The sequence below is a fragment of the Hyalella azteca genome, unplaced genomic scaffold (assembly GCF_000764305.2).
Source record: "Hyalella azteca isolate HAZT.00-mixed unplaced genomic scaffold, Hazt_2.0.2 contig9520, whole genome shotgun sequence".
Lineage (NCBI taxonomy): Eukaryota > Metazoa > Arthropoda > Malacostraca > Amphipoda > Hyalellidae > Hyalella > Hyalella azteca.
In genome coordinates, this window is record NW_025939589.1 from 87,096 (window position 1) to 112,573 (window position 25,478).

The 25,478-nt window shown below is 38.5% G+C and overlaps 1 protein-coding gene across 1 annotated transcript in view; it reads left to right on the forward strand.

The window, feature by feature from the left end:
• The window catches only part of LOC108667447 (5-hydroxytryptamine receptor 1), a 102,517-nt gene extending 80,562 nt beyond the window's left edge, over nucleotides 1–21,955 (forward strand). The window contains exons 2-3 of the mRNA XM_018154471.2: nucleotides 12,325–13,658; nucleotides 21,488–21,955. Of these exons, the coding sequence (XP_018009960.2) occupies nucleotides 12,981–13,658; nucleotides 21,488–21,853 (1,044 nt within the window). The 5' untranslated portion in view covers nucleotides 12,325–12,980 and the 3' untranslated portion in view covers nucleotides 21,854–21,955. The remainder of the gene's footprint in view (nucleotides 1–12,324; nucleotides 13,659–21,487) is intronic.
• Nucleotides 21,956–25,478: the final 3,523 nt, after the last annotated feature.

The following is a 25,478-nucleotide window of genomic DNA, read 5'->3' on the forward strand; positions in this document are numbered from 1 at the left end:
TTCGCTCATCCGGCTTCAGTTGCCGCTAGTCAGTTGCGTAATTGGTTCGTTAAAGAACGTTTTCAGACGAGCGTAAGTATCCAAAAAGCGTAATTGCCATTGCCCCTTTTGCATACTTTACGTAATTGGCAATTTAGCAATTTACTGGTTTACACTTGATAATAATTTTTTAAGGCCCAACTCCAATTTATGTTATATAATTGCTGGTCACTCCCAAATAAATTCACTGAACTTAAAAAGTGAATTTAGGGAAGAGGTGGAATAAAAGCGTGCGTGGAATAACAGCGTGCGAATCACGCACGCTTCAAAAATTTATTTCCGACAATGGAAATTACGCTAAGCGCCGAAATGAATTCCCTTCAAAATTAAATACAATTTCTATCTTTACCGAAGCATGTTCGATTCGAGTATTCTCACATATATCTTCAGAATTAATTTAATCGTGTTAGATATATTTCAAGCTAGAAAAAACTCCCTCTCTATTTCTGATGCTTGTGTCGCCGAATTCCCATCACATATACAGTCCGTGTCTCGCTGTCATTTCCAGCCCGCCAGTTATTGCTCGACACGGAATCTCTTCCGTGCATCGGTGATCACCTAACTTGATTTGAATTCTCTGAAGCCTACGTTGAGTTTTGCATACAAAAGACTGCACCGCACGTTTGCACTTTGTGATTTTGGAATTTATTTATCTGCCTTCACTGCTTTACATCTGATTCAGAATTAATATTTATTTTTAATCCTCTGGTTATTTTCCTAGTGTGTTATGTTATTTCAAAGGACTTGGAATAAAATTTACGCATTCTGAATTCAATTTCGATACGATTCAAATTTTTATACTCACCTGCTCTAACATTATATCGTAAAATAAATCCGTTTATAAATAAATCATATCGAGAGGTAATACTCTTTTCTTTGAATGCTTTGAGAGTAAAGACATATGAACAAAACTAGCTGCTGTCCTATGACTTGATGGACTGATTCTCAACTAAGTTATTGGTTTTCGTTTGGCAAAAAAACTGATGTTTTTAATTAATTCAGCAAAAAAGTAATCTTATTAACATTAATTAATCTCGCTTTGCGGTTAATTTCTGCGAGAAATCGACGCTATTCTCCCCTGTTTATTCATAATAGCTCATTGTTTTCCAACACCAATGCTATGAAACTGCGTACTGTTGAACATGAATAATTGTTAAATTTTATCCTTAATTGACTGAAATATGGCAGATTCACGATAAATCCCGATTTATAACATCATGGGTACACAACACGTTTATCAGAACATTCTCACTCAGCAGCCACACAACGGCCGCCATATTCGCATCATAGGCAATAATTTGAAGGTCAGTGGAGGATGCAGCGCTCAGGGCTTCTGCTGCTATGAGTCAGGTAAAGCGATCTGCAGACACCAATTGTGGGGATTAATGCGGAATTGGCAGGTTAATCGCCGCGGCGAGAGTTATGAGCTGCTATAATTGTTCCTATGACCCTGTCTTAACGGGGCCATGCATGACTATAAACGAAAGCTCGAACTCAGCTGGCTTGCGAGACGACGCTCATATACGAGCGTGACTCATGACGACGTGTGGTCGGCTCACGACATCTCATTTTCAAAACCATTGTCGATCATTTTTCAGGCCAATAGCGCATTCAATTTTTAAGCTATCATCACTATATCGTGTCGAGTAATTAACTGATTAATAGCGTATATAATTTGTATTCAAATACTGAGCCTTCACCTATAAGGCTACTGGAAAACTCATTTATATTTACAAAATCTACCCGGCTTCTTTATACCTTTGATAACAGTTTTTATTAATAGTGAAATTGAAAGATCACCACACCACACAGCACGGGGCCAACGGCAGTGACAAGATGCCCAGCAACGATGATTTGGCGGCCATGACAGCTGTCAAGACCAGCCATGTCTTGACTGCATATTTTACTCGCCAATATGCCGCTTGTTGGTATGCCTTTAACCTATTGACATTCGCTCAAGTTGTTTATATTTTAATACGAGACTATTTCATTTGATTTTATATATATGGCAAACGCGGGCTCTTATGAGGCGAGTCGATTTAAGGAAAAAGAGATAGTAGTTAAGAGAAGGAATTTCTTTGCTCGTGACGTTGGTACTCTCAAAAAATTAACACCCATCATAAAACCCATTATAATCGTGTTTTCACATTTCATCAAACCAACTATTAGAACAATAACAAATGCTGATTTATTTCGAAAGCATGGGTAGTTCTTTCTCTGTATACAGTGAAGGAATGTTATCGTGTACATTACAATTATAGATTATACACATTATAATATAATAATTACTCGTGCACTGCTAGATTTCTTCACAGTGTTACAAGGGTAGTTTCCATTTCTAAATTTTCACCATAAGCTTCCAATAGGAGATTTAAGTCATCATTTTCTATTAATCACGCACGCATTAAGCTCGTTCAAAAACAAAAGCAACGCGAGGACAGGCTGCTCAGCACAAACTGTTCCTCACATCACTGAACGCCGTTCTACACTCGTTGGCATGGGGCAGTAGTACGCAGCTGCAGGTCGTCGTATGCACAGGCACGTTCGTTCCACATCCCCCCGCGGTCGGAGCGGGGCACCGACCAAACTTACGATACGTCCACGCTATATGACCGCAACGCAACTTCCGTCTTGGCCGCAAACTGTAGTTATAATAGTGAACATCAACAATCGCAATTTCTCAACCACTGAAAAATTAAAAATGAGTACTGTTTCACAGGCATAATTCATAATCATATCGAGTTTTCCTCCTGAACACTCACCAAGAAAATGCATACGAATGACCGCCCCCATAACGTGTGTGCTTACAGGCTCAAACTTTTAGGCGCGGTGCCGTCCCATTAAAGGTTCAGTGTGAACGCCGCAGCTTCCCTAGTTGCATCCGCGCAATCGTTGTTGATGTTGCAAGCGCACTCCAAAGCCTCTAGTTTACTGCTCAACTTGCCTGGACTCACGAGGATTTCTGCGTAAATCTGTGTCGTCATTTCACATCTCACGTTGCTGAGGATCGGTAAAAATTGCCGCACTACGTGCCGTGGCAGATATTAGAACTCGTATCTTGAATCTACGGCCATCGCGACCTAGGGACAACAATTCAAGTTCTAAGTGGCTCCTGGTATCAGGGGACACATGAAATTGTTTCGAACGAATTTAGTGACTTAATTGCAAATTATCATTCTTAAGGTTTTAATATACTCCAACAAATGCTACCAAATGCCAATTTGTACCCAAAATTCCGAAAATGATGGCAATTGACATAATTACCATTATCTGAATTTGGTAATTAATTAGTCACTTGTAGGGATGACTGATTGCTAGTCTTAAATGACTTGGCCCCTGCTCTCGAAACAGCCTCGATACTTAGGAATTATTTACGGAGCGTTGACGCCGGCTCTCACTTATGTTATAATTGTAAGGCAATAATGATGGAAAGTGAATAAAAATTCGTTGATGTTTTTAAATGTAAGGGACATAATGTAATCGATATACCAACCCTAAAACGGTAAGGACAAAATACTAGGGGGTGATGAATTTGTAGAGATCATAATGGGAATCAAGGAAAATATTCTTTTAATCTAATAGTCTCTTTTTACTGCATTTTCTCATTTGTGGAGAAAGGCGCTATTGTTTTATTCTTATCTTATATCATGAAAGATCGGTTCTTTCTCTAAATATATATATAGTTATGCATAGAGTGCGACCTTGGCTTGGTTTACAACATTTTTCCTTATTTGCGGTTTCCAAACTTCAGTAATACTAAAATATTTTTTCACCTATGTATTTATAATTGGGTGTTCCATTTATGGTAAATGCAAATATCCAATGAGGGTTGACGGTTGAAAAAGTTTGCCGATGAATGATTTATATAAAATGGATTTTAAAGAATTGTAAGTTTTTATTTACATATTTGATGTTCAATTAACTCTTCTATTCATTATTGATGATTCAAACCCAACTTCTGTTTTCAAAAGTAAATAAAGCTAATAATTGTTTTGAATCGACAAACTTCATAATTTCCTGGTTTGTCTAAGAATCAGGGATTGAATTAGATATCAGTGGAGGCAACTTATCAACTTTATAATAGAAAAGTTCACAAATTCAAGTAAATAAATCAGATCGCGGACTTGAGCATGATGACGGCATTTTTATACCCGTAAATTCATGCTGAGTTCAAAATCTGGAAAAGCAACTTGACGAAATTTCGGAAATTCGTTACTTTCGAGGCAATAGTTCGAAGCTCAGTGTGCCTTTAACCGCAAGCCATTAGGACTTGTTCGATCTTGCATGTCAGGGCCCTTTGATTACGGCGGCAAAAAAATGTAATGAGTTGGGCCGCTGTCCCTCTCAGTCGTCCCCACGAGTGCATTAAAGCGTTAAGTCTTCACGAGTGCATTAAAGCATTACCACCTCACGAGTGCATTAAAGCATTACCACCTCACGAGTGCATTAAAGCATTACCACCTCACGAGTGCATTAAAGCATTACCACCTCACGAGTGCATTAAAGCATTACCACCTCACGAGTGCATTTAAGCATTACCTTCCTAATTACTCGAGTCGTTTCCTCGTGTCATGCGGGACGTGTAACGTCACAGAAGATATTTTAGGCTGTGTCTGAAATTAGATTTTATTTTCGAAATAGCCACATATTTCCCAGCCATGGGCTTCTTTTTTGATTCCTGCTGTTCCAAGCTGGCGTAATTAGTATCGATTATTGACTCTGTGGTGGGCAAGAATTTCTTATAAAATTGTTGAAAAAAAACATTCATCAAATTAGTAAACATTTTAAACCGCGGATAGGAACGGACTCGATCAGTGCAATCATAGCAAAGTTTATTCAGAAATCATCGGAAGCATTTTAGAATAAATTTTTGAATCTTGCCTTTTCATTCACTGGCTAGAATCGATCCAGTGAAAAAAAAATTAAAACAGAGATTTGAGTACCTTACATGTGAATAATTATCTGACACAAATATTAACAGAAGAATTATTTCGGTTTCCAGTGTCATTCATCATATTAATATAGGGAATTTGAACATTCATTTTTCATGAAATTGCTGAAAGTGCAGCTGCTCACTTGTTAGCTTTGGACCACCAATTATCCCTGAGTTACGCTATGTCCTCAGTTCCATTTGCAATCATGAAGTGCCTCATTGGCTGACTCTTGAACTTTAGGAGCATCGTTTTTTATCGGCTCTTGGGTTTTCAGCTCAAACCGAAACTTCGTCGCTATCTCGACCACTGTCAAAAGTCAACCAAACTTCGGGCATTCGTTTCAGATGGTGATTTCTCGGTAATCTTGGAATTTTTCCCAACTTGTCTCCAAGGGGACCGTGAACTTATGCCAAGAGTTCATTTTTTTTGCCAGTCTCTTGCCGATATCTTGAATCTCCTGCGGTATTGAATGTTTTGTAATGCCTTCCGACGCGATAAGATGTTCCTCACATGCATAAATTTTCTTCTAACTCCCATGGTAATAAAATAAAATGAAGTATTCGTTTCATTGTATACAGAAAAAAATTAACCATGCTATCGAAATGCATCAGCGTTTGTTATTGTTTTAATAGTTGGTTTGATGAAAATGTGAAAACGGTTTCAGCGGTCAGGAAAAAAAACTTGAATGTTGGAACGGGCAGGAAAAAACATTTGAAGGCTAGAAGAAAATCATCAGATACATTCGCATCTGTAATCCTTGCCTCCCCGATTTTCAGCGAGAACAATTTTAAGGGAAGAGAATTTCCCTCTGAACTGGTCAATTGTTAGGAACCAATTCTCCATGCCATTACCTCAAGAATCTTCGACGCAGAAGCCGTGTTTTTGCGCGGCTCGACCGGATCTAATTTACTTAATGGAAGCCAGCAATCTGAGCAGCGTGAGAGAGACTTGCTTTTATGCGGCCCAATTATTGGCCGGCAAGGAAATATTGCTACGCCACGAAGAGATGTGAGGAAACTTTTAGCTGCCTTACCGGCTATTGCGATCGCTTTACCGTTTGAAAATGAGCTCCATTTTTAACTGCGACTTCTGTTCTCATGCATTGTTTACGGTTTCGAAAATTTTGATTTATTCTCACTCATGGTAAAAAACGGAGTATTGTGGAAATTAGACATTCAACCAATAGCATCGAAATGTGAATGCGCCACATCACTGAAAACTTTTTAATCAAGAATTATCATAATACTGTTCAGAGTATATGAAAAGGAATAATGCTTGCAACCATGGTTATTTAATATATTTTGTCTAGTGTAGGCATATTACTTGCAAATAGAATATCACAAACAAATACGAAAGAAAAATATCGGAAAAAAGTGTTTCGTACGAGTGACATAACTCTCTTCTTAGCTAACGACAAATCAAAATAAGTGCTGGTAAAGCTCACTCGGGTATGTCGTGCGAAGGGATATTTATATCAGTGCTCATGCACAGTTTTCGGCGAGGGTGGCGCTTTACTGTCCGACAGTTTTCATCGATAATAATGAACGAAAATTAATGCTTGATTTCAAATAATTTTCAGCTGCATTGTAAGAGGCCGAGAGTATCGAGGAACCATCAACCAAGTGCTTCGGTGGTCCTAGATTTGCCTGACGGTTGTTTCTCTTCGTCTCTTGCACTATATCGTCACAGAACGTTGGGATCGCCAGGTTCGCATGAACTGTCCCATGAATAAGAGACTTCTCCGGTCTAGATAAAACTGGTTATAAAAACATGAAATGGCATTAATGTAAGTCTGCTGGTATATTGAATTTTATCATGAGTATCCATGGTCTTCGGCCGTTAAATTAAGAAATGAGCTTTACTGAAAATTAAGAAAGAAAATAAAAACCAAAATAACAATCTCATACCCAAGCCAAAAAAATAATATTCAGAAACAGGTATGACTACCTATCACAAATTAATCTATTAATTTAAATGAACATGTCCCTATCACCTACGTACGAGAATATAATGCGCCTACATTTTCTCCGCTGTCAAATATCACAATAACTCTATAGTCCGCACGACCGTACCCAAATAAGTGACGATCGCTTCTTAAACTATCCTGCACATTTACGTCCTATTTAAAACGCATTACATAAAAAAACATTGAAAAAGCTGTTGAATCGGATTAGTAATCAGCCAGACCTTCTACAACAATAGTATATGACCCAGTCGACGGACATGCCATAGGACAGGGCATTAATGAGAACTAGTTTTTCCCTCCATTATTCCTTCGTTATCAGTTTCCCTGCATTGACAATTTCGATTGAATTGTGTCGATTCTTATGTTCACGCAGAGTTCATTTTTTAACTATTTGCCGTTGACAAAATTATTTATTGTTCAAGAACTTTTATTGATCGCAGATTTCCTCTTTGAATCGGCATAGATCGTTTGGGTCTTGAAGTTCTATCCATGTTGATAAGACTCGCATAATTGGATCTTATTTGGGCGTGAAGGTCAGACCTTCACGTCCTTTAGGTTCTAATATAGAACGGACCGAAAGGTCAGACTGTAATACTTGAATATTTTATAGTAACCAGTCACATAATTCGTTGCCTTCACGCTATCGTAGAAGAGAATATTTGTTGTATTATATGAGGATACAGAGAAGCTGTTTTTCCCAGGAATAATCTGATGTAACCCAGCAGCCACAGCGAAATGCGTGGATTTTTCCAACAACAATACCAGTTGAAAAAGCTGGCAATGCATTTCTCGCCCAGTCCCGGTAATCACCAGTGGGCTTCAGACCGCGGTACATGCTGGGCAGAAAATAAAACCAGCAAATATAACGGCGGGAAAAATTTGGTGAGCAATTTTGTCCAGTGACGACCTCCTACCAGGCATAGAGGGGGACCGGCAACGCTTGTGTAGGATTTTGACCAAATCTTTGTCCCGCTCTTCAACGCCTGATTATATGAGTGGGCGAGCCATTCACAAAGATGAGTGAGAAATTTCAAAGATTACTGATAAAATCTTTAGAAATCTCTGGATTACGTCTTGATTAGGTCAAACGATTCAACTACCTTAAGTTGAGTTGTATCGACATGGGGATGTTCGTTTGGTAAGTGGAGGTTGAATTGTAACTAACTAAATTGTAGTAACTAAATCAGACCGCCTTTGCTAGGCTTTTTGTGCATTTGTTTGATTACTTCTTTGCAAGCATAATGCAATCGTTTGATCGAAGCACCTTTCGCTAGCAGGTTAATNAGACAGAATGTGTAAAGCTTCAATGTGTAAAGCTGTAATTTGTAAGGCTGAAATGGAACAGACATGCTCCGATCTAGTCCGCAACGAACTAATTTAAAGTTAAACGCACTAACTCACGGGACAAAACAAGTTGAGAGGCAAAACTATTTTCTGCAATTTTAATCTTGATAAGCGATGCGAATGATAACTTTTCTATAAAAAGCTTAAAATAGACTCACACGATAAGATCAGTGCAGTAGCATTGAACTGTTTTGAACGTAGTTTGTTAACGCCACATCACATGAAGCCGAAAATTCATTCATTAATAATTGACGTACGGTATCGGCACGCACATTGAAACAAATTTTTTATGTTTCATGAAAACAGATGAGGTAAGTACTACAGGATTTGTGTGTGAAGATCAGAAGCTTGCTGGAATACGTCATGTTGACTACAATCTTAGAAAAAATTATTCTGACCTTTTTAAACTGAGTAAATTAATAGTTCTCGCAAGAACAACAAAAACCAAATCAGTCAGGTTTTGCTTTGTTTTTTTTTCCTGTTAATGATTTGTTTGTATGGGATTTGTAACCCTTTGATGTCAAATTATTGTTATTTATATATTTTATATTGATAGGGATTCACAACAGAGGCTAAACTGAAAAATATTACTCACAGAATAATAGCTTCAATGCCTGTGTCGTAATTTAATCCACCAAAAAGAATCTGTGACGCTTAGTATTTTATTCCATTTCAACGAGGCTCTCGCAACAACACAGCCTGCAGTATCAATTAATAGAATGAATAATGAATTCACGTCGTGCTCAAACGAAAATTGATGAAAATCATTTTGATATTGAATTCTACGAGCATAAATCGAAGATATTTTGTAATATCCTTCTCTTGTTTTGTTGCTTTAAATTACAGCTGAAAATCATACAATACAAATTTGTTCGGACTTTTCTGCGTTTTTGTTAGTAATCGGATCTTCTCGTACTAAAAAAATTCAGTATAAGGTCCCGTATGAATCACTATACAAAATGTATGTATGTATGTAATGTATCTTCATATAAAACTTATGAAGCGTTGTTATACATCAACTTCCATCGTGTATATTTGCTGCTTAATTTTGAAGCGGCGTCGACGTCGGTTTTCATGCCATGGCATGACGGAAGCAGCTGCAGTCATGTCTGTACAGAGGGCGCCGTGTTTTGATTCAATTAAAATGTCAATTAGGATCTGAAATGCATTATGCCGCGCCAGAGAAGCGTCTGTACGAGCAGACTGTCGCTGCTCTCGTGTCAAAGAGAGCGTTCAACGAAATCCATCACAGTTAGGGGAATTATTTATTCCTTATGTTCTAATTTTTATATCAAGAATTTTTTATCGACATTTTTTACCTCATGATGAGGTTTCATGTTATTTATAGACTCATTCGTGCCTCGTCGCAAGAATTATGTAGCGCGATGTATTAATAAAAAACATTTCAACAATAATATTTTCCGAAGGTGTATAACAACCTCAAAGTTTAACTTAAAAATCCGGCTTAAGCGAGGAAAAGTATTGAATTTAATGATAAACTAAATGCAATTAGCAACGTTTCCGCCTTGCCTCCGCAAACATCAAAATTGGCTTAGAAGCCTCCTGCTAACGAAGTTCAATTAATTCTGAATAGCTTTTAGCTCTCAAATTATTGACGTAATTCCAGCGATCAGCCATTACTGAAGAGACTATTTAATTGATGAGCTGCGCTTGCCACTGCGCTGCGTGACATCAGAATTTCCTATGGTTTTTTTAGCACAATTTTTCCTCTATCGTTGAATTTGCTGGGCAGAATTTAGGCTTACTGTTCTCGTAGTTGCAATCGGTGTGTTGTATTGATGTATTGATAGGAAAGTAGATTGCTTCTTTCATACTGACCCTCAAGCAGTTAAGTTGGATCCGAATTAATTTTCATGTATCCTTTACATAATTTTTGATACAACAAGAGCTCTCATTTTGTAAATTTTAATGCCTGAATTATTAATTAATCTTTGCAGGAGATGAAATCAAATGTATTCATGACTGATTTTCTTCATTTGCCAAAGGTCACGGAGTGAACGATCTTGCGTAAGCTTACAATAATAATAATTATAATGACATCCTCAGAGCATAACTATCTCATGCATGTTCAATGGCGTGCGTAAGCCCTATAGCGTGATCTCAGACAGGCGGGCAACGTTATCAGGATCGCTCAAATTATCAGAATTAACCAACATCATCAGGATCAATCAACATTAAGCAGATTAATGAACGTAATCTAGAGCAATGATCGCTATCGTGGTCACTGTAATTTCCTTGTCATATCGTTGGAATGCAGTCTGAACTCAGTACCAAATGTAACATGAACTCTAGACCATGTATGTATAATAAACATGACTACGTTGTTTTTTAAGCATGAATGCTTTGATTGCGAATAATTTTTTGGGTCGAATATGTTGCAGATATTGTTTTCATCTCTCTTGAGTTCTCACGTTGACATTGAATATTTTGACATTGCAAAGCGCTAATCAACACAACTTGATACGTTGCTTAACATTTTATTTACCTCAGTTGTATGTACCAAACCCACGTTCCGTGCAGTTTTGCATAATTCAATTCGCAAGGTGCAGAGGAATTCTCAAGCCTAACTGCAACTGCGGCTCAAAAGCTCGTGATTTAATCAGAGCTGACATAATTCACCGACGTAGCCGACAGCACGAGCACCTCAGTTCTGCAGGCGATGTTCATTTGTTTGGTGAGGCAGCACCTGAACATCTCCGACTTATGGAGTCCATGAGACCAGCTCCATCTTTGATCTTGTACCAAGGAGCCAAGAAGAGAATCTCATCTTGTCTCAGATCATGTTATGAAGTCTACAGTTTTTAATGAAAAATGAATTGAAATTTAGCATTGAAATTCCAGTCGAGTTCAGTCACACTTATCTAAAGATTTATTCTCAACATGGCGTACTCCGCATGGGAAATTTTGCTTATATTCAACTAAAAAGTTGTCATCACCATGATAAATATTATGGATTCAAGATTTTATCGTCATGTCTTTATCATGAGAGAAAATTTAAAAAATCAATCCGCCAAACATATATTCATTTATTTTTTGTTTCATACATTAAATTTTTCGTGACAGTATTTCAAGTGGAAGCAACGGTCAGGCTGCGGCGAGAGGTATAGTTCCATTTGCGAGACGTTTTTTAAATTAAAAATATCTTAATCTGAACCATAAATCTTTCATTAACCTCTAGACTATAGCCGTGCACGTAGCTTCATAATTAAATATCATGAGCTCCGAACCTCTATGAACAATTTTTTAACATTCGACAAGGTTACTGCGTTCGCCGTGTCTCGTTTGTAAGGTTTGGATTTTCTGCGTCTGACTCAGACAACTGAGCTCCACTGAATGGGCCTGAGCAAAACAAATGAGCAGGACATTAAAATTGTCGGGCGATGTAGGAGGTAGCAGTTGCTGCGGTTGTAGCACGAGTGGTGGCTGGTGAGAGATCCAAATAAATAATAAAATAAAGAATATTTAGCGAGCGAAAACATCCAAATTTGACTTTAATCAACTCTGGTGTCAGAAGCCCTCATATATAATGAACTTTTAGGTTTATTGAGGGCCATCTCTCCAAAAATTCTATGTCGATCATACACCAAAACATTTTATATGAAATCCTTTAATGAAGCAAATAAATATTGCTATATTAAATAAATTTTTGCATTTTATAGCCACATTTTGTGAAGACGAAATTTTAATGTCGTGGTCTCGCCAGCTGGCTCAATCCAATTTTAATTGGAATGAAAAAATTCCCCTCGATTTTTCGCGCCAAGCATTGCTAGCTTTCGATTTGCTGTCACACAGGCGCGAGTTTCTCGTTAAAATTTGCATTCGCTTCGTTAATGCGGAAAATCAAACTGAAAATACACGGAGGCTGTTCCGTACTAAACTTATATATGACTTTATTTATTTTTTTCACAAGGAAATTGTTGCACAAGGGTACGCCATTTGTGTTTTGAATATTAAGTAGCCAAACTATTAGTTCCTTACCTCGACGAGTTATAATTTAGATCATCTCCTTCTGTTGTGCAGGACTAGCGGCAAGAATGCCAACGTGACGATGAGGGACTGAAACTGGAAGCACCGTGAGCCTCCTTGAACGTCAGCAAGATTCGTCTCCAGATGACGGCGACGACGCACGAATCTTTCGATGACTTCCACTCGAAATAATTGCAACGAAGAACACTCCGGTGAAATTTCAATCTTTTTGATAGTTCGGTAAGGCTGTTTACCGGCAAACTGGTTGTGATACTCAGAACGCGATTAAAATTGTAAGGGCTTAGAAGAGCTGAATGTTGTCTAAATTATGTATTAAATTCACGTCAGAAAATTGTTCACTCGCTTCAAGAAATCTTCGGAACTCCAAAAGGTCAAATATGCATTTTATAGAATGGAGAACGAAAAAGTTACTATCGAGCAGTTTTGTTGCGCTGGCGAAGGTCTCGTTTTTGAAGCGCTATAAACTTTCCGATGACTTGATGAATGAAATATTATCTCATTATCATAATCCATGCGTTAAAAGTCGATTTCACCTTTGAAGAGTCTATTATTTGCTCGAAAAAGTTACTTCATTGGTACCATTTTCATTTCTATCCCGCAAATGGAATTATCGCAGGAGGGAAAGCACCTAACTTATGAGGCAATTAGCTTGCCTCGAAAGTTCCAATTATTTTTGAAGCCCTAATAGCATGGCGAACATCGCTTCGTACACGCCCAGCAAACTTATCAATGAATTACACATTAATTCTCGCTTTCTCTTGGAATTACCTAATCCTATATCGTCTTCTATGATCTCTTATCAACATTCCGTGGACCAAGTTGTCTCTGAGAATAAGACTTACGAGAGTTTGCGCAGCGACAACACTGTGGTCATTTACGATTTCCCTTCTGTGATAGTAGTGCTTATTCTTTTGCTCATCATTGCGGGCACTGTTATCGGCAACATTTTAGTTTGTGTGGCCGTGTGTATGGTGAAAAAGTTACGTCGCCCGTACAACTACCTACTCGTGTCGCTTGCACTCTCTGATCTATGCGTCGCTATTCTCGTGATGCCAGTGGCTCTCTTGAACGAACTATGGGGAGGTTGGGCGTTCGGACCTCTAATTTGTGACATCTGGGTGTCTTTTGATGTGCTCTCGTGCACGGCAAGTATCCTCAACCTGTGCATGATTAGCGTCGACCGATATCTGGCCATCACGAAGCCTCTGGAGTATGGGGTGAAGAGGACACCGCGTCGCATGTTCGCTTACATCGCCATCGTCTGGATAGGCGCCGGTTTCGTGAGCGTCCCACCTGTGCTAATCCTCGGCAACGAGCACGGCATTGACGGCACGCGCTGCGACGTCTGCCAAAACTTTTACTACCAGGTGAGTAAAGTAGTTAGACATATAAAAACGAGGCTCTGATTTTTTTCTATTCATCAGTCAACTCCAATGTTTTGGAAACACAAATTGGTTAGAATTTTGACATCGCTCACGATAATCAATTCGTCAGTCGTGTTTCTGTACTCTCTTAGTTGACAAGGGGGCATTTTTCGAATTTTCAGAAAAATTTCCACGTGTTATAACCCGCTTTTTCCGAAAGTTATAACCCGGCCTCTTGATGCTGGACTTCTTATCGTTTCGAATACTAACTTCCCTCTGATGGTTGCTGCTGTATTTTTCTCTGCTACAAGACTTCACTTAAAGTGGTTTTATTTCGCATTCTATTTGATATTCAATCAGATCACCATGTTTTATAAAGTATTAGATATTATGATCACTGAAGTTAAAAGTGCTCTGCCACAAGATTCATACGTATTTAAATCATGCGTTACAGCTCTAATCATTGCAGGTTGGCGGAAGAAATACAGTTCTCAGGTGACATTACACTGACTCCTCCTCCTGAGCAAAATTTTATGCTCAATCCTATTTGTCACCAACAAAATGCGGTTGTTTATCAACAGGCATAGTCCGACGTGACAATAAAGGATGATTTTATCTTTAGACAGACTTTGTTGCCAACAATTGCCCTCAAACTTAGCTATTTTGTGTTCAACGTCCCTATTAAACTTACTATTTAAACGTCATTGCACTCAATAATTGCAGCATGCGACCATTATACCGAGCGTTTACTGCTTGCGCTACCCTCTTTATAGGATTTTACGTTATTTAAAATTAAACAGTGTACGAAAAAGATCTTATTGCATTGATTCACCGAACATAGGACGCAACCTGTTAATATGCAGGATGTTTATCTGAAAATTTGTGCACGCAGTTAGATGGAAATATACTATAGATTTTTATGGACGAGGTCGCACTCATGCAAATCGCAAGGATCCTTCTCAATAAGGTAATTGCTTAATTTAGGTTGATCGACCCGAGGAGAGTTTTAATCTCTGGGAATCCACAGCACTCACTCAGCACTCGCAATCAGTCAAGAGCACTCGGTCGACTCTGCCTCGTCTACCCCCGACGACCAATTCTCTTCCATAGGCATTTTAATTTTACGGGAGCTCTGTTTCGCATTAATATTCAACGTTCGCTCAGGATAATCCCATCAGCCGGGTTTTGCCTTCTCGGCGTTGATGATAATAACATGCACTTTCCGCCTCCAATGTGCTCCGAAATCTTCTCGATATTGCCAGTTGAGGTAAATCATCTCCAAGAACGCCATTGTTGTCATATTCCTTTGTCAAGCTAAACATTTTTCTCGGCGTGATCTTTCTAAAACTATTTACACTGATAAGCTGCGATTTTCAGATTTATTAAGCGGCCAGCGGTCCCGTTTTTGATCCCACTATTTAGGCTTAGGGGAACGTTCATGGAAGGCACGAGAACTCTTCCGTGCCATAATTGTGAAGCAATCCTATTTGTTGGGTGGAGGTATTTGTTATAACGAGCTGGGATAATTTCGCCGCGCGCGATGAGGCCGTAGGCAAGTAAACACTAAGGAAATGGTGAACGTAGCTGTGTCGTTCTTGCGGATTAGATTTTTTAGGCGTGGAATGCTTAACTGGGAATAATTTTACTACATGCCACAATTTATAGTCAAATTGACCAATCAAAATGCAAACGGAATCAGCCGTACCTATTCATAATAATTTTCACATTTACTTATGGAAATTAATCCGTCGTCAAATCAAATGCTGTCATAAATTGTTTTCTGCATATATTTTCTTCCCTGGCACTATGAGTCACTACTTTGATTCGGTTTATTGTACCGTTGAATTTACATTAATTTTTAACTTCAAGGAATTTTGGATCTTGCGATATTCAGCTTCAAGTTCTGTGATGATAGTACATGCTAAGTCACGGTTATGATGAAACTTTATAAAGATAATTTATTAAATGAATTGTTTACCGATTGACAAGAATGAAATTACATTTGATGGTAAGGCTCATTCCTGTCAAATTAAGTTCCTGTCACCACCTTCTGTGGAAGTGTAATGACGAATAGTGAAGGTAGTGAGGTAGTGTAATGTCGAATTTTCGATTCGTAGAATTGTTTACAGATGATATAAATCATCTGAGCAAACTGGGGTAAGGAAAGTATCCCAGTAAGGTTATGGCATCAAGTCAGGTCGTCTCGACACCTTCGACGAACGCTTCATGGTAATACTTTAGATTAAGTGCATTCAAAAGAAAGGGTGTTTTTTTTAATTATATGTTTTTTGGAGTGTAGATAAAGAATCTGAAATTCGTTTTTGGCGGTCGGCATCGGAAAACGGATTTTTTTCCCGAGGATCTAATTCGTCAAAAAAAATCGGGGTAAAAATCGGCAAAATCGGCGAAAAAACCTAACCTAACCTAACCGTGGTTGCAACGTCGTGGTTGCAAGAATGGGTCACCGAGGCTAAGTTAAAAACGCTATAAATCCACGGATATTGGGGCCAAGATTTAACTTACATTTTATCTAAGAAAATATATATAAATCGGCATATATAAAAATCGGTTTTCCGATGCCGACCGCCAAAAACGGATTTCAGATTCTTTATCTACACCCCAAAAAAACATATAATTAAACAAAATACTCTTTTTTTGGATGCACTTAATCTAAAGTAATACCCGCTTCATATTCACTTGTTCACTAGAGAACGTAAAAATGTTCATCATAGAACTTTTTATTTTATAAACCTAATTCCATACGCATTCCAGTATTGTTCACAACACATTCACAGAGTTTGCGATGTTCGCACATAAGTTTTCGTCCAACATAGTTTACTGATTTAACAAATTTCACGTCAAGTGATTATATATCTGCATTTTTTGTTGTCTCAGAAATATCCATAAGATCAAAATATTTTACGCGAGTAAGCCTTTCACTTATTTGTTTAATTCCAGGTGTTCGAAATTATCTAAGCAGAAGTTCCTGTATCACCAGGGGAATTTTGTTTGCGAATTTCCATATACTGTAGTGGTGGAGATGTCCTGAGCTGTTCAACTGCCTCCCTCTGATGTTCGACATCCAACATTTCATTCGTCAACGAATTTTATCAGAGGTTATTTTATACAAACTTAACGTTCGTGGAAATGCGACGGACCAATGATGAAATGATGAACGACAGGAGCGAAAACACTAAATGCTACAAATATTAATATGAGTGAATTCGATCACTAGAATAACTGAGCACAGGAGCGGTGGAATAGGTAATAGGCTTTAATAACAAGATAAAATTTCTTGAAAGAAGCAAACCAAATCCTGTACTTATACTGAATATATTTACACCCTTTGAAAACCATATTGTAGCAGAACAATAATGCAGTGTAAATTACAGAAGAACGCAGAACATATTACAGTTGAACAATCTCAGAATCATACATCTGCAGGTGCCATCATTTGTTACCCAGAACTTGACAAGAAAACCCATAGCAAAGCAATATAATGGCGCACGCTGCTACGCTGTTATCAAGTACCTATTACTATACTGACTAATCGGACTCGACACGTTGGTTAATATTCTTCATCTTCCTATCTCATTACAAATCATGAATAAGCATGCGAAATGTTTTAATTAGATCCTACAAGTTACAACTTAACATGCGATGTGGCCATGAAATCTCGAATTACTGGAAGTAACTGCATGCGCCATGAAAATAACTTGCTGCGGCTCCGCGGCCAGTCTCGAGAGGGTGCCCACGCTGCGCCTCGAGTCCGTCCGCGACGTCAGCTGAGACAACAGCTGAAGGGCGGATGTGATGTTGTGATGTTTGCAGGAGGCTGCGAAATGAGAGTATTCCATTAGTGCAGCCGAGTGGCGATGGGCTTAGTAGTGTTGGCCGGATTGAGTGTGTGTGCTGCTCATTTATAGTTTGGTAGTAGTAATATTGTGGTGATTGCTATTTAGTTGAATGGGTGGCGGGTTTCCAAGATAGTGCATAAGACTAAAATCTCGCTCCGATCTGTATTTATTACATTAGCTCGTGGTGGCCGAGTGGTTAAGATAATCGAGGTCGGCGCAGCAAATTGAGTTTTTTTTATACTTTTTTTCATCTTGTGATTGCTAAGGCGTGGGAACAACAATTCTGTTTCAAAAAATAAAATGTACCTCTTGATCTTGGCACAGAAGGATTTTGATAATGTTGTATGTGGCACATGTGTCCGGTTTTTGTGAAAGTGTGACTTAGGGATACATCTAGGCAGATCTGTAGGGAAAAAGCGCTGATGACAGATATTTTATAATAATAAGTAACCTTGTGAAAGATAAGTGGAAATCTAGTAAATCATTGCAGGATGACCAGATTGGCAACCAGACATGGTTGCCAATGATCGTTTGCTAAGTCGAAGCGTCACGCCAGTGTCGTGAGCATACGTGAAGCACAGAACGTAAAGTGTTTATGACTAATTAAACGGAGTCTGTCGCAGGTCTGCCACCTACGCAGACTTGAAAATATTTAAACGGCGTTAGCCACTCCATTTAACTTCCGAAGCTGGAAAGTAATTTAGAGTTGCTTCTTCACCCTACTCCGGCTTCAGGTATATAACAAACGCCCAGGGGTGGGCAGTATAGCGCGCTACATGTAGCGGCCGTTATATACATTTTCAGTAGCGGTAGCCGTAGCGGCGCTACATTTAAGCAATTGTAGCGGTAGCGCTAGATCCCGCTACATTTAGGGCATATAGCGGTAGCGGCCGCTTCATTTCAAAGTAGCGCTGCCCAGCTCTGCAAACACCAGAACCAGACATGTTTGAGGCTGTATTTTTTCTCGTAGAAGATCTGGCGACGCACTCTTATAGATGTCTTGTCTGCAGATATCCCAGCAACGATGTGTAATTTTTCATTCGTCTGTTAGAGTTGATCGCTCGAGAAAAACACGCTAGCAATTATTAATCCTAATATCATGAAACAGAGTCTCTTGATATCTGCAATTTTACAGTATCCGAACAGCAAAATTGAATAATCCTATTCAGGTGCTAATTTTGATGAGGACGATTTTTATTCATAGCGTTGTGTGCTGCGAGCTTGGAGTTGCTGTCTCTTAGCGTTTGTTTCGAGAGGATAGTTAATATTGAAAAATTTATAAAATAAAGTCGTCTGTAGCCACGTTTCGAATGAAAAAAACTGATGCTCTTAAGTCTAACTTAAATCAGGCGATGTGCGTGTACGTTGATGTTATTCAGGAATAGGAGGTTATCTATGTATTATATAGTCTTGTTTTGCTAATTTGAAAATTCGTATTATTGAGTGAAGTGATTATAGAATATTAGCTGTGTTTACACTAGTAGCATTGTACAGAGGACTCGAATATTCTGAGTGTGTGTTCATGAAATGCTAATAGAAGCCTTGGCATGGCCATCAGTGTTCGTTTTATAAAGCTCAGGTGTTTCGAGCTAATACACGTGTGTCTGTGTTGTCCTATATGCAAATTTGTGAAGATGCCTGTATACCTTCTTTGCTCTTGTGCTCATGGATAAAAAAAGATAAATGTTCAATTAGTGTTTGAATTTAGGTTGGCATTACAGTAATTGTGTATGAGGTGCAGGCGGGTGCATTGGTGATGTCAGGCGGAAGTCGTTTGTCAGCGGATGTTCGTCTCGTAGTATTGGGTCTGCTCTGCAATTAAATATCTTACAGCAATCTCTTATCTATTCTTTTATGTTACCCTTCATTGTCGTGTTCATCTTCATCTAGTTGATGTTTTCAACTCTATACACTGTAGCTTTGGTGAATGTGTATGCTTTTGCCATCCTAATTGATCACATTTTTTCGTAATTTGAGTCGATGAATGGGATTTGTTTCGTTTGAACTGCAGCAGTCCTACATTTTCTAATGAAAAATAAACTGTCTAAGTGTGCGACCATGATGATGAAATACCGGATGAGAGGATGCATGCTTGTCTTGAAGATGTGTTGAGTGTTCAGATCCCGGAATGCAATCCTGCTTCTATGGTGAAACTCGCTGCCTTGAAGCTGGGCTCGTAATTTAAATTGGTGTTGGATGCATGCAAGCCCGTGTCTACTTCGCTGAGAATGCGTTATGATGGCGATTACATTGTCTGATGAATGGGCCACATCTACTCATCTACTCTCCCAGTGATCATGTCTTACGAATGATGGATACGCAAAGCAAACGCTGCGTTGTCTTCTATAAGGAGTTTTTTCTGCTTTCTGCTAAGTGTTCTCTCAAATTAAGATTTTTTTTAAATGAACGCGCCTACTCTGCTGTGGTTCTTTTGACGTTGATTGGGTTCATTAACAGTATTCGTAACACGATTTTAGGAACTCCTGCATCATTACTATTCTTAACTATGTTATACCTTTCTCAGAATGACTAACAAGCTTTGAATGACTGAAAAGACCGTTGCGGATTAGCGCGACCACAATTGAATTAATTTCCACAATTATGTTACTCTTCAGGTTTGCAAAATTTCATGATTAACAAAAGTGCCATTGGTAGAAATGGCACAAGTGCGACCCTGCTCGGGCTGGCTGAAGTGGCGTGATCAGCCGTTGTATATAATTAGCTTACGTTTGGTAATCGACGTTGGTTTGGGTAATTTTGTTTGATATTTGCTGCCAGATCTTGCTAGACAAAAATTCTAGCGGAGCGGAATTTTGTTATATGCTGACGGAGATTTGAATATTTCGCAAATATGATGTGTATTCAAAATTGATATACAATATGTTACCAGTGTGCCTTAATATGCTGTGATATGATTTACCTGTGATAGCCATCAATCGTGCAGCTGGTATTTCTTGTCTTATTTCTGTTAAATAACTGGAAATATTCACAAAGTCGTTTTTAAGAGAGTAGTGAATGATTGCAAGCATAAATAAATTAAATTGAATAGTCAAAAGGTTTAAAACTGACTTCTTATGTGCATTTATTGCTGTTGTGCTCATTAAAAGACGGAGCGGCGGCGTCATTAGCCACTCTGACATACTACGCAGCTCTGGAGCACCTAAAACATCCTCAGGAATTCTTCGAATGATGAATTAAAAATCCATAATTGATACTCAAAGTCTTTGGGTTTTCGCTACTGCTAATTAGTGATCGTTTTCTGCTAATTAGTGATTCACATCTTCCGGTTGTTGATGTACTTGGCAGGAGTTGAGATTAGGAGTTTTTCACGGGGGATTTTTCTTGCAATGCGATGATCTATCGGAATTTATCTCCCAGATTAGTCCCTGACCAGAGAGGTTGTGTTCTAGATGACTTTATGTTGCATGAAATTATTACTAAATTTTGAGGATTCTTCTTACTTTTCTTATTAATACTGAAGTTCACATAAAATGAAGATTTTTCGGTTCGTGAGATTCGATAGAATACAATGATATTCTTTAACATTGTTTGCATATATTAATCTAATGCTCTTACTCATAGGCTTGTTGAAGGGAATTTTCAATATATTTCTATGTTATTACTGCATTGCTCAAACCAGATATACACTGGTATTTCTGCTCTAAAAACGATTGAGTGACATTGAACTCAAAATTTTAACAACAGTGGCCGAACATGAAGATTGTGCATCGCCCCTGAGAATGATAATCGTATTTTCTTTAATCCCAACCTGACACTATTGGTCGAATCTTTATCATACGTTGTATCTCCGTCTTTCCTTTCCGACATTTATTCATGACCGTTTGGATTCCATATCTCCCGTAAGTGATGGAGATGTTGTTGCAATACTGCAGAAACATTTTACTTGCACATTTCGTTTGTTTGCAGCGAACAGTTAGATTCACACCTCGATCTCTCTCTCTCTCTACTCGGCAGATATACGCAACGTTCGCGTCATTCTACCTGCCCCTGAGCGTGATGGTCACGGTTTACTACAAAATCTTCAGAGCCGCCAGAAGGATCGTCACCGAGGAGCGAAGAGCCCGGGCGCACCTTAAGCAAATCGAAGAATGCAGCCAAACACAGGGTCCTGGTCCATATCCTGGCGCTGCATCTTCCTCCAACGTCAAGGAGACTTGCGTGGACTCTATAGCAGTCCTGCTTGAAGACTCAAGTCATTCCATTGCATCTGCAGCCTCTCACAGGTCAGCAAATAACGCGCCTGCGACCATTGCATACCAATGTGCTCAATGCTTTTCAAATGCAAGCCCTCTACATTACTTATCCATTTGGATGAAATAGCTTGTATTCTAACTAGTGCAGTTGGTAGCCCGACCTCATAGTTCGAAAGTGAGAGTTCCGTTTTCGACAAATTCAATATTAAAGGTTTAAATCGTCGGCTTATTCATGTATCATTTTATTAGTTTAGTTAGTTACAACATGTAATATGTAATGTAACTCGATTATTTCATTATCACGTTCAACCAATTCTTTTTTACGTCGGTGTGGTCTGAACCAACGGTTATCGGGACTTAAATTACTAATTCGTCATCAGGTTTTGAGTGAATTCCGTGCCAATCCGTCATTGAAGTCTTACGACTCAGGTTTACGAGCAGAAACTTCGAATTCTGGACGATAACTTGGCAACTGAAATTGAATCTGGCACAAAAAACTCCTTCTATGACTAATGCTCCACCGGTCCGTGGGGCTCAAATGGAGCTTTCTCGAATGAAGTTTTAATGATAAAATATGTTATGAAGCTACCGTTAGATATTATTGGGCTCAAAATCGTTAGACAATATTTTTTTAAACGTTTACGCTTACTAAATTGGCAAATTTTATTGATGCGCCGGGATAACTTGTAATGATTATGCGCAGAGATAACTTATAAACTATATCCTTTACTGCGTGGACAGTTATCTTTATTGAATTATCCTTTTAACAAATTGGCTGGTAAATTCCTGCGTAAATTTTTGTACTTTTGTAATCACGAGTAGAAACTTATTTTAATGCAACTCGGGAGCGTCTAATACTATATTTTACGATAGTTAAAACTCGTTTACACAATGATACTGGCTTCTAATTCAATGTAATTAATAAATGAAGCTTAGCCGTTAATCAATCTTCTTGAAAAGCCAAGATTTCCATGCATCACGGCACTACAAACTTATCATACTGTTGTCACCGGAAAATTATTCTGGTACACTCGAAGGAATGCCATCTCGATGAGAACCAATGCTGATGAAATATGTCCTTACTGGCAGCGGAGACGTGCCTATTGCCAGCAAGAATCTGTGGTCTAGTATGCAGGAATTTCTAAGCCTCCTGATGGAAAGAGACTTCAGGGGCTTCTGTTATTGCTTCGAAGATCCCCGAAGGCGGGTGTGACGATGCGCAGAAAAAGGGCCGGGAACGGAAACGTTCTTATAACACGACTGAAGCGCGATGCTTCATGATGAAAATGACCGAGTACGGCTTTCCTCTTCCGCTGACAATATACAGTGTAAGGAATGATGACATCGTAAGAAACTGACAAAAACTGCCGTTTGACAAAAAAATCAACGAGGAGAAAAATTTAATGAATGCTCGGGACATAGGAAAAACGAAAAAAACTATTTACGACAGAACTATCTATAATAACGATGTTTTTCTCTTTGTTGCCTAGAGCTGCATTTGATTGCTATAATCGACACGTTCACGGTAGTCTTCTCGACGAGGTCTGCGACGCTATAATTTTAGTGACAACTTTTTGTGTTCAATGAAGCACCGCAAAGTGACGTTGAGGTGATGGACCATGTAAAGCAGGAATTGAAGTAGATTCCTTCTCGCCATTAGCTTACTTTCTCGCACCAGAGTCCCTATTCTTTTGCTTTCATCGGGAACTCCTTTTGATTTTTAAAAAGGGCGTGAGGGGCTTGTTAAAAGTCGCCCAAGTTGGCGTTTCAAAACTTGCTGAAGTGAACGAAAAAGTTTAAAAGTCGTCGTTGGTATTATGATTTTGTCGTGCCTTACCTTTCGTTCTATGATCTAAAAAATAACGGTTTATTCTTTAAGAATAAACCGTCTTATATTAATTAAACCCGAAAGTGAAATTATAATTTTTTACCTAAAACATATGTTTTTGAGGAGCCTAGATATAACACACGAGTTGCATTCTCATAAATAATAATGTCCGTGATTAGATGATCGCAATTAAATGTTAACTATATTTCATAGGTTCTTGTATTTCTTCTAGAATGGCTTTACTGAATCTGAATAATTAATTTTAATCGTTCTGAATTAATCACCGTCGAAGAAGAAGTTTTAAATTTCGATATTGAATTGTGAGTCAACAACAGTTTTTTTTTTCGGGACAAACTTAGCACAACACTCGCAAGTCCTTGATTCGGACGAACTACTCTCAGTATCGAGGAACCATCGTTACGAACATTACGGATCACCATCAGCCGTCTCCTTGTCCGACCCACGGCCGCTCTCGCATCAAGTTCAATCCCGGCTTTCATGATGCGCCCGTCTGATCGATCAATTGATCCCTAATGTTTGGCAACATCCGCCCCTGACTCACGCTAAGGCTTCCGCAACATTGCACTCCTTTCAACTTTTCTGCTGTCGTGGCAAGAATAGCAGAGCCAACGGTTTTGACCTCAGCTTGACAATACTGGTCAGAATCAGAAGTGAATTGTGAATTTATGGACGATAAAGCAATTTTCCCAACGAGCTCGACGATGATCACATCACGCACCTTTTTTGTTCTATTGTGGTGTATTTTTTTAATATGGCAAGAAGCGTTGAACTCGCGTCTCATATCGTGACAGATTCCTTGTGTAATGAATTCTTGAAAGGCATGCGACAGCAATTATTTAAGATGAAATTTATAATTGATAATAAAGTGTGATATTAATCTAGATACAGCATTCTCTTCACCATCGATAACGTACATTAAAATTTTATTAAACAAAAAATTAGCATTTGGAAAACAGTCAAAGTCTTCACGAGTATACCAAATCGATAGTTATATTTTAACTACACACTTCGCTTTTCATTGTCGCAGTTTGTATCAGAGAAACTAGTTTAATTTGTTATTGTTTTACAAATTGTAAAACTTGTTTTTTTATCACTTCATTCATATAAAGTTTTTTGGATTTGACAAAATTTGCGTGGAACAATACCCTTTTTTTTATTTAGGGACAGCAAAAGATTTATTATCGCATCCGACACCTACGATTTGCATATCGGAGCAATCCTATTTGAATAACCGCGCCACGTGAGCCAGTGAGGATGCGTCTCGGAAATTTCATAATTTGAAAGCTCAATGAGAAAAAACTAGTACTGATATATTATAATCAAAAATTTTATCGAAGTAGACACTACCTTAATTTTTTTATAATTTAATCTTAAAAATGATATCGGACAAATGACGAACCCCATAGGCAATGCATTCTGTTGGTCGATTTTTGAAGTTCCTTTCAACTCGCTGGAGCACACTGACTGGTATTATGGCGATGGCTTGGCGTATGTTGGTCTTCAAATGAATTGGGGTCCTTGCACAGTCATTGTAAACAACTGATTTAAGATAACCCTATAAAAATCACAAGGAGCCAAATCGAGGGATCGGGCCGGCCAACTAAGTTCACCTCTCAAGGAGATGAGGTCAATACGGTCAATATGCATCAGCGAGTAGAACGGAACTTCAAAAATCAACGAACTGAACGCATTCACAATGGGGCAGTCATTTGCCCGATTTCATTTTTAAAACAAGGTGATACAAAATTTTGGGTAATGCCTTTATCAAAAAATTTTATATTGTAGTGATATCTTGCTAGTTATTTTTTATTGAGCTTTCGAATCGGGTAGTTTGCGTGAATCACCCGGCCTGCAAAAAGCGACAAGAACACCGTAGTTATTAGTATACACACGTTTTGTCTCA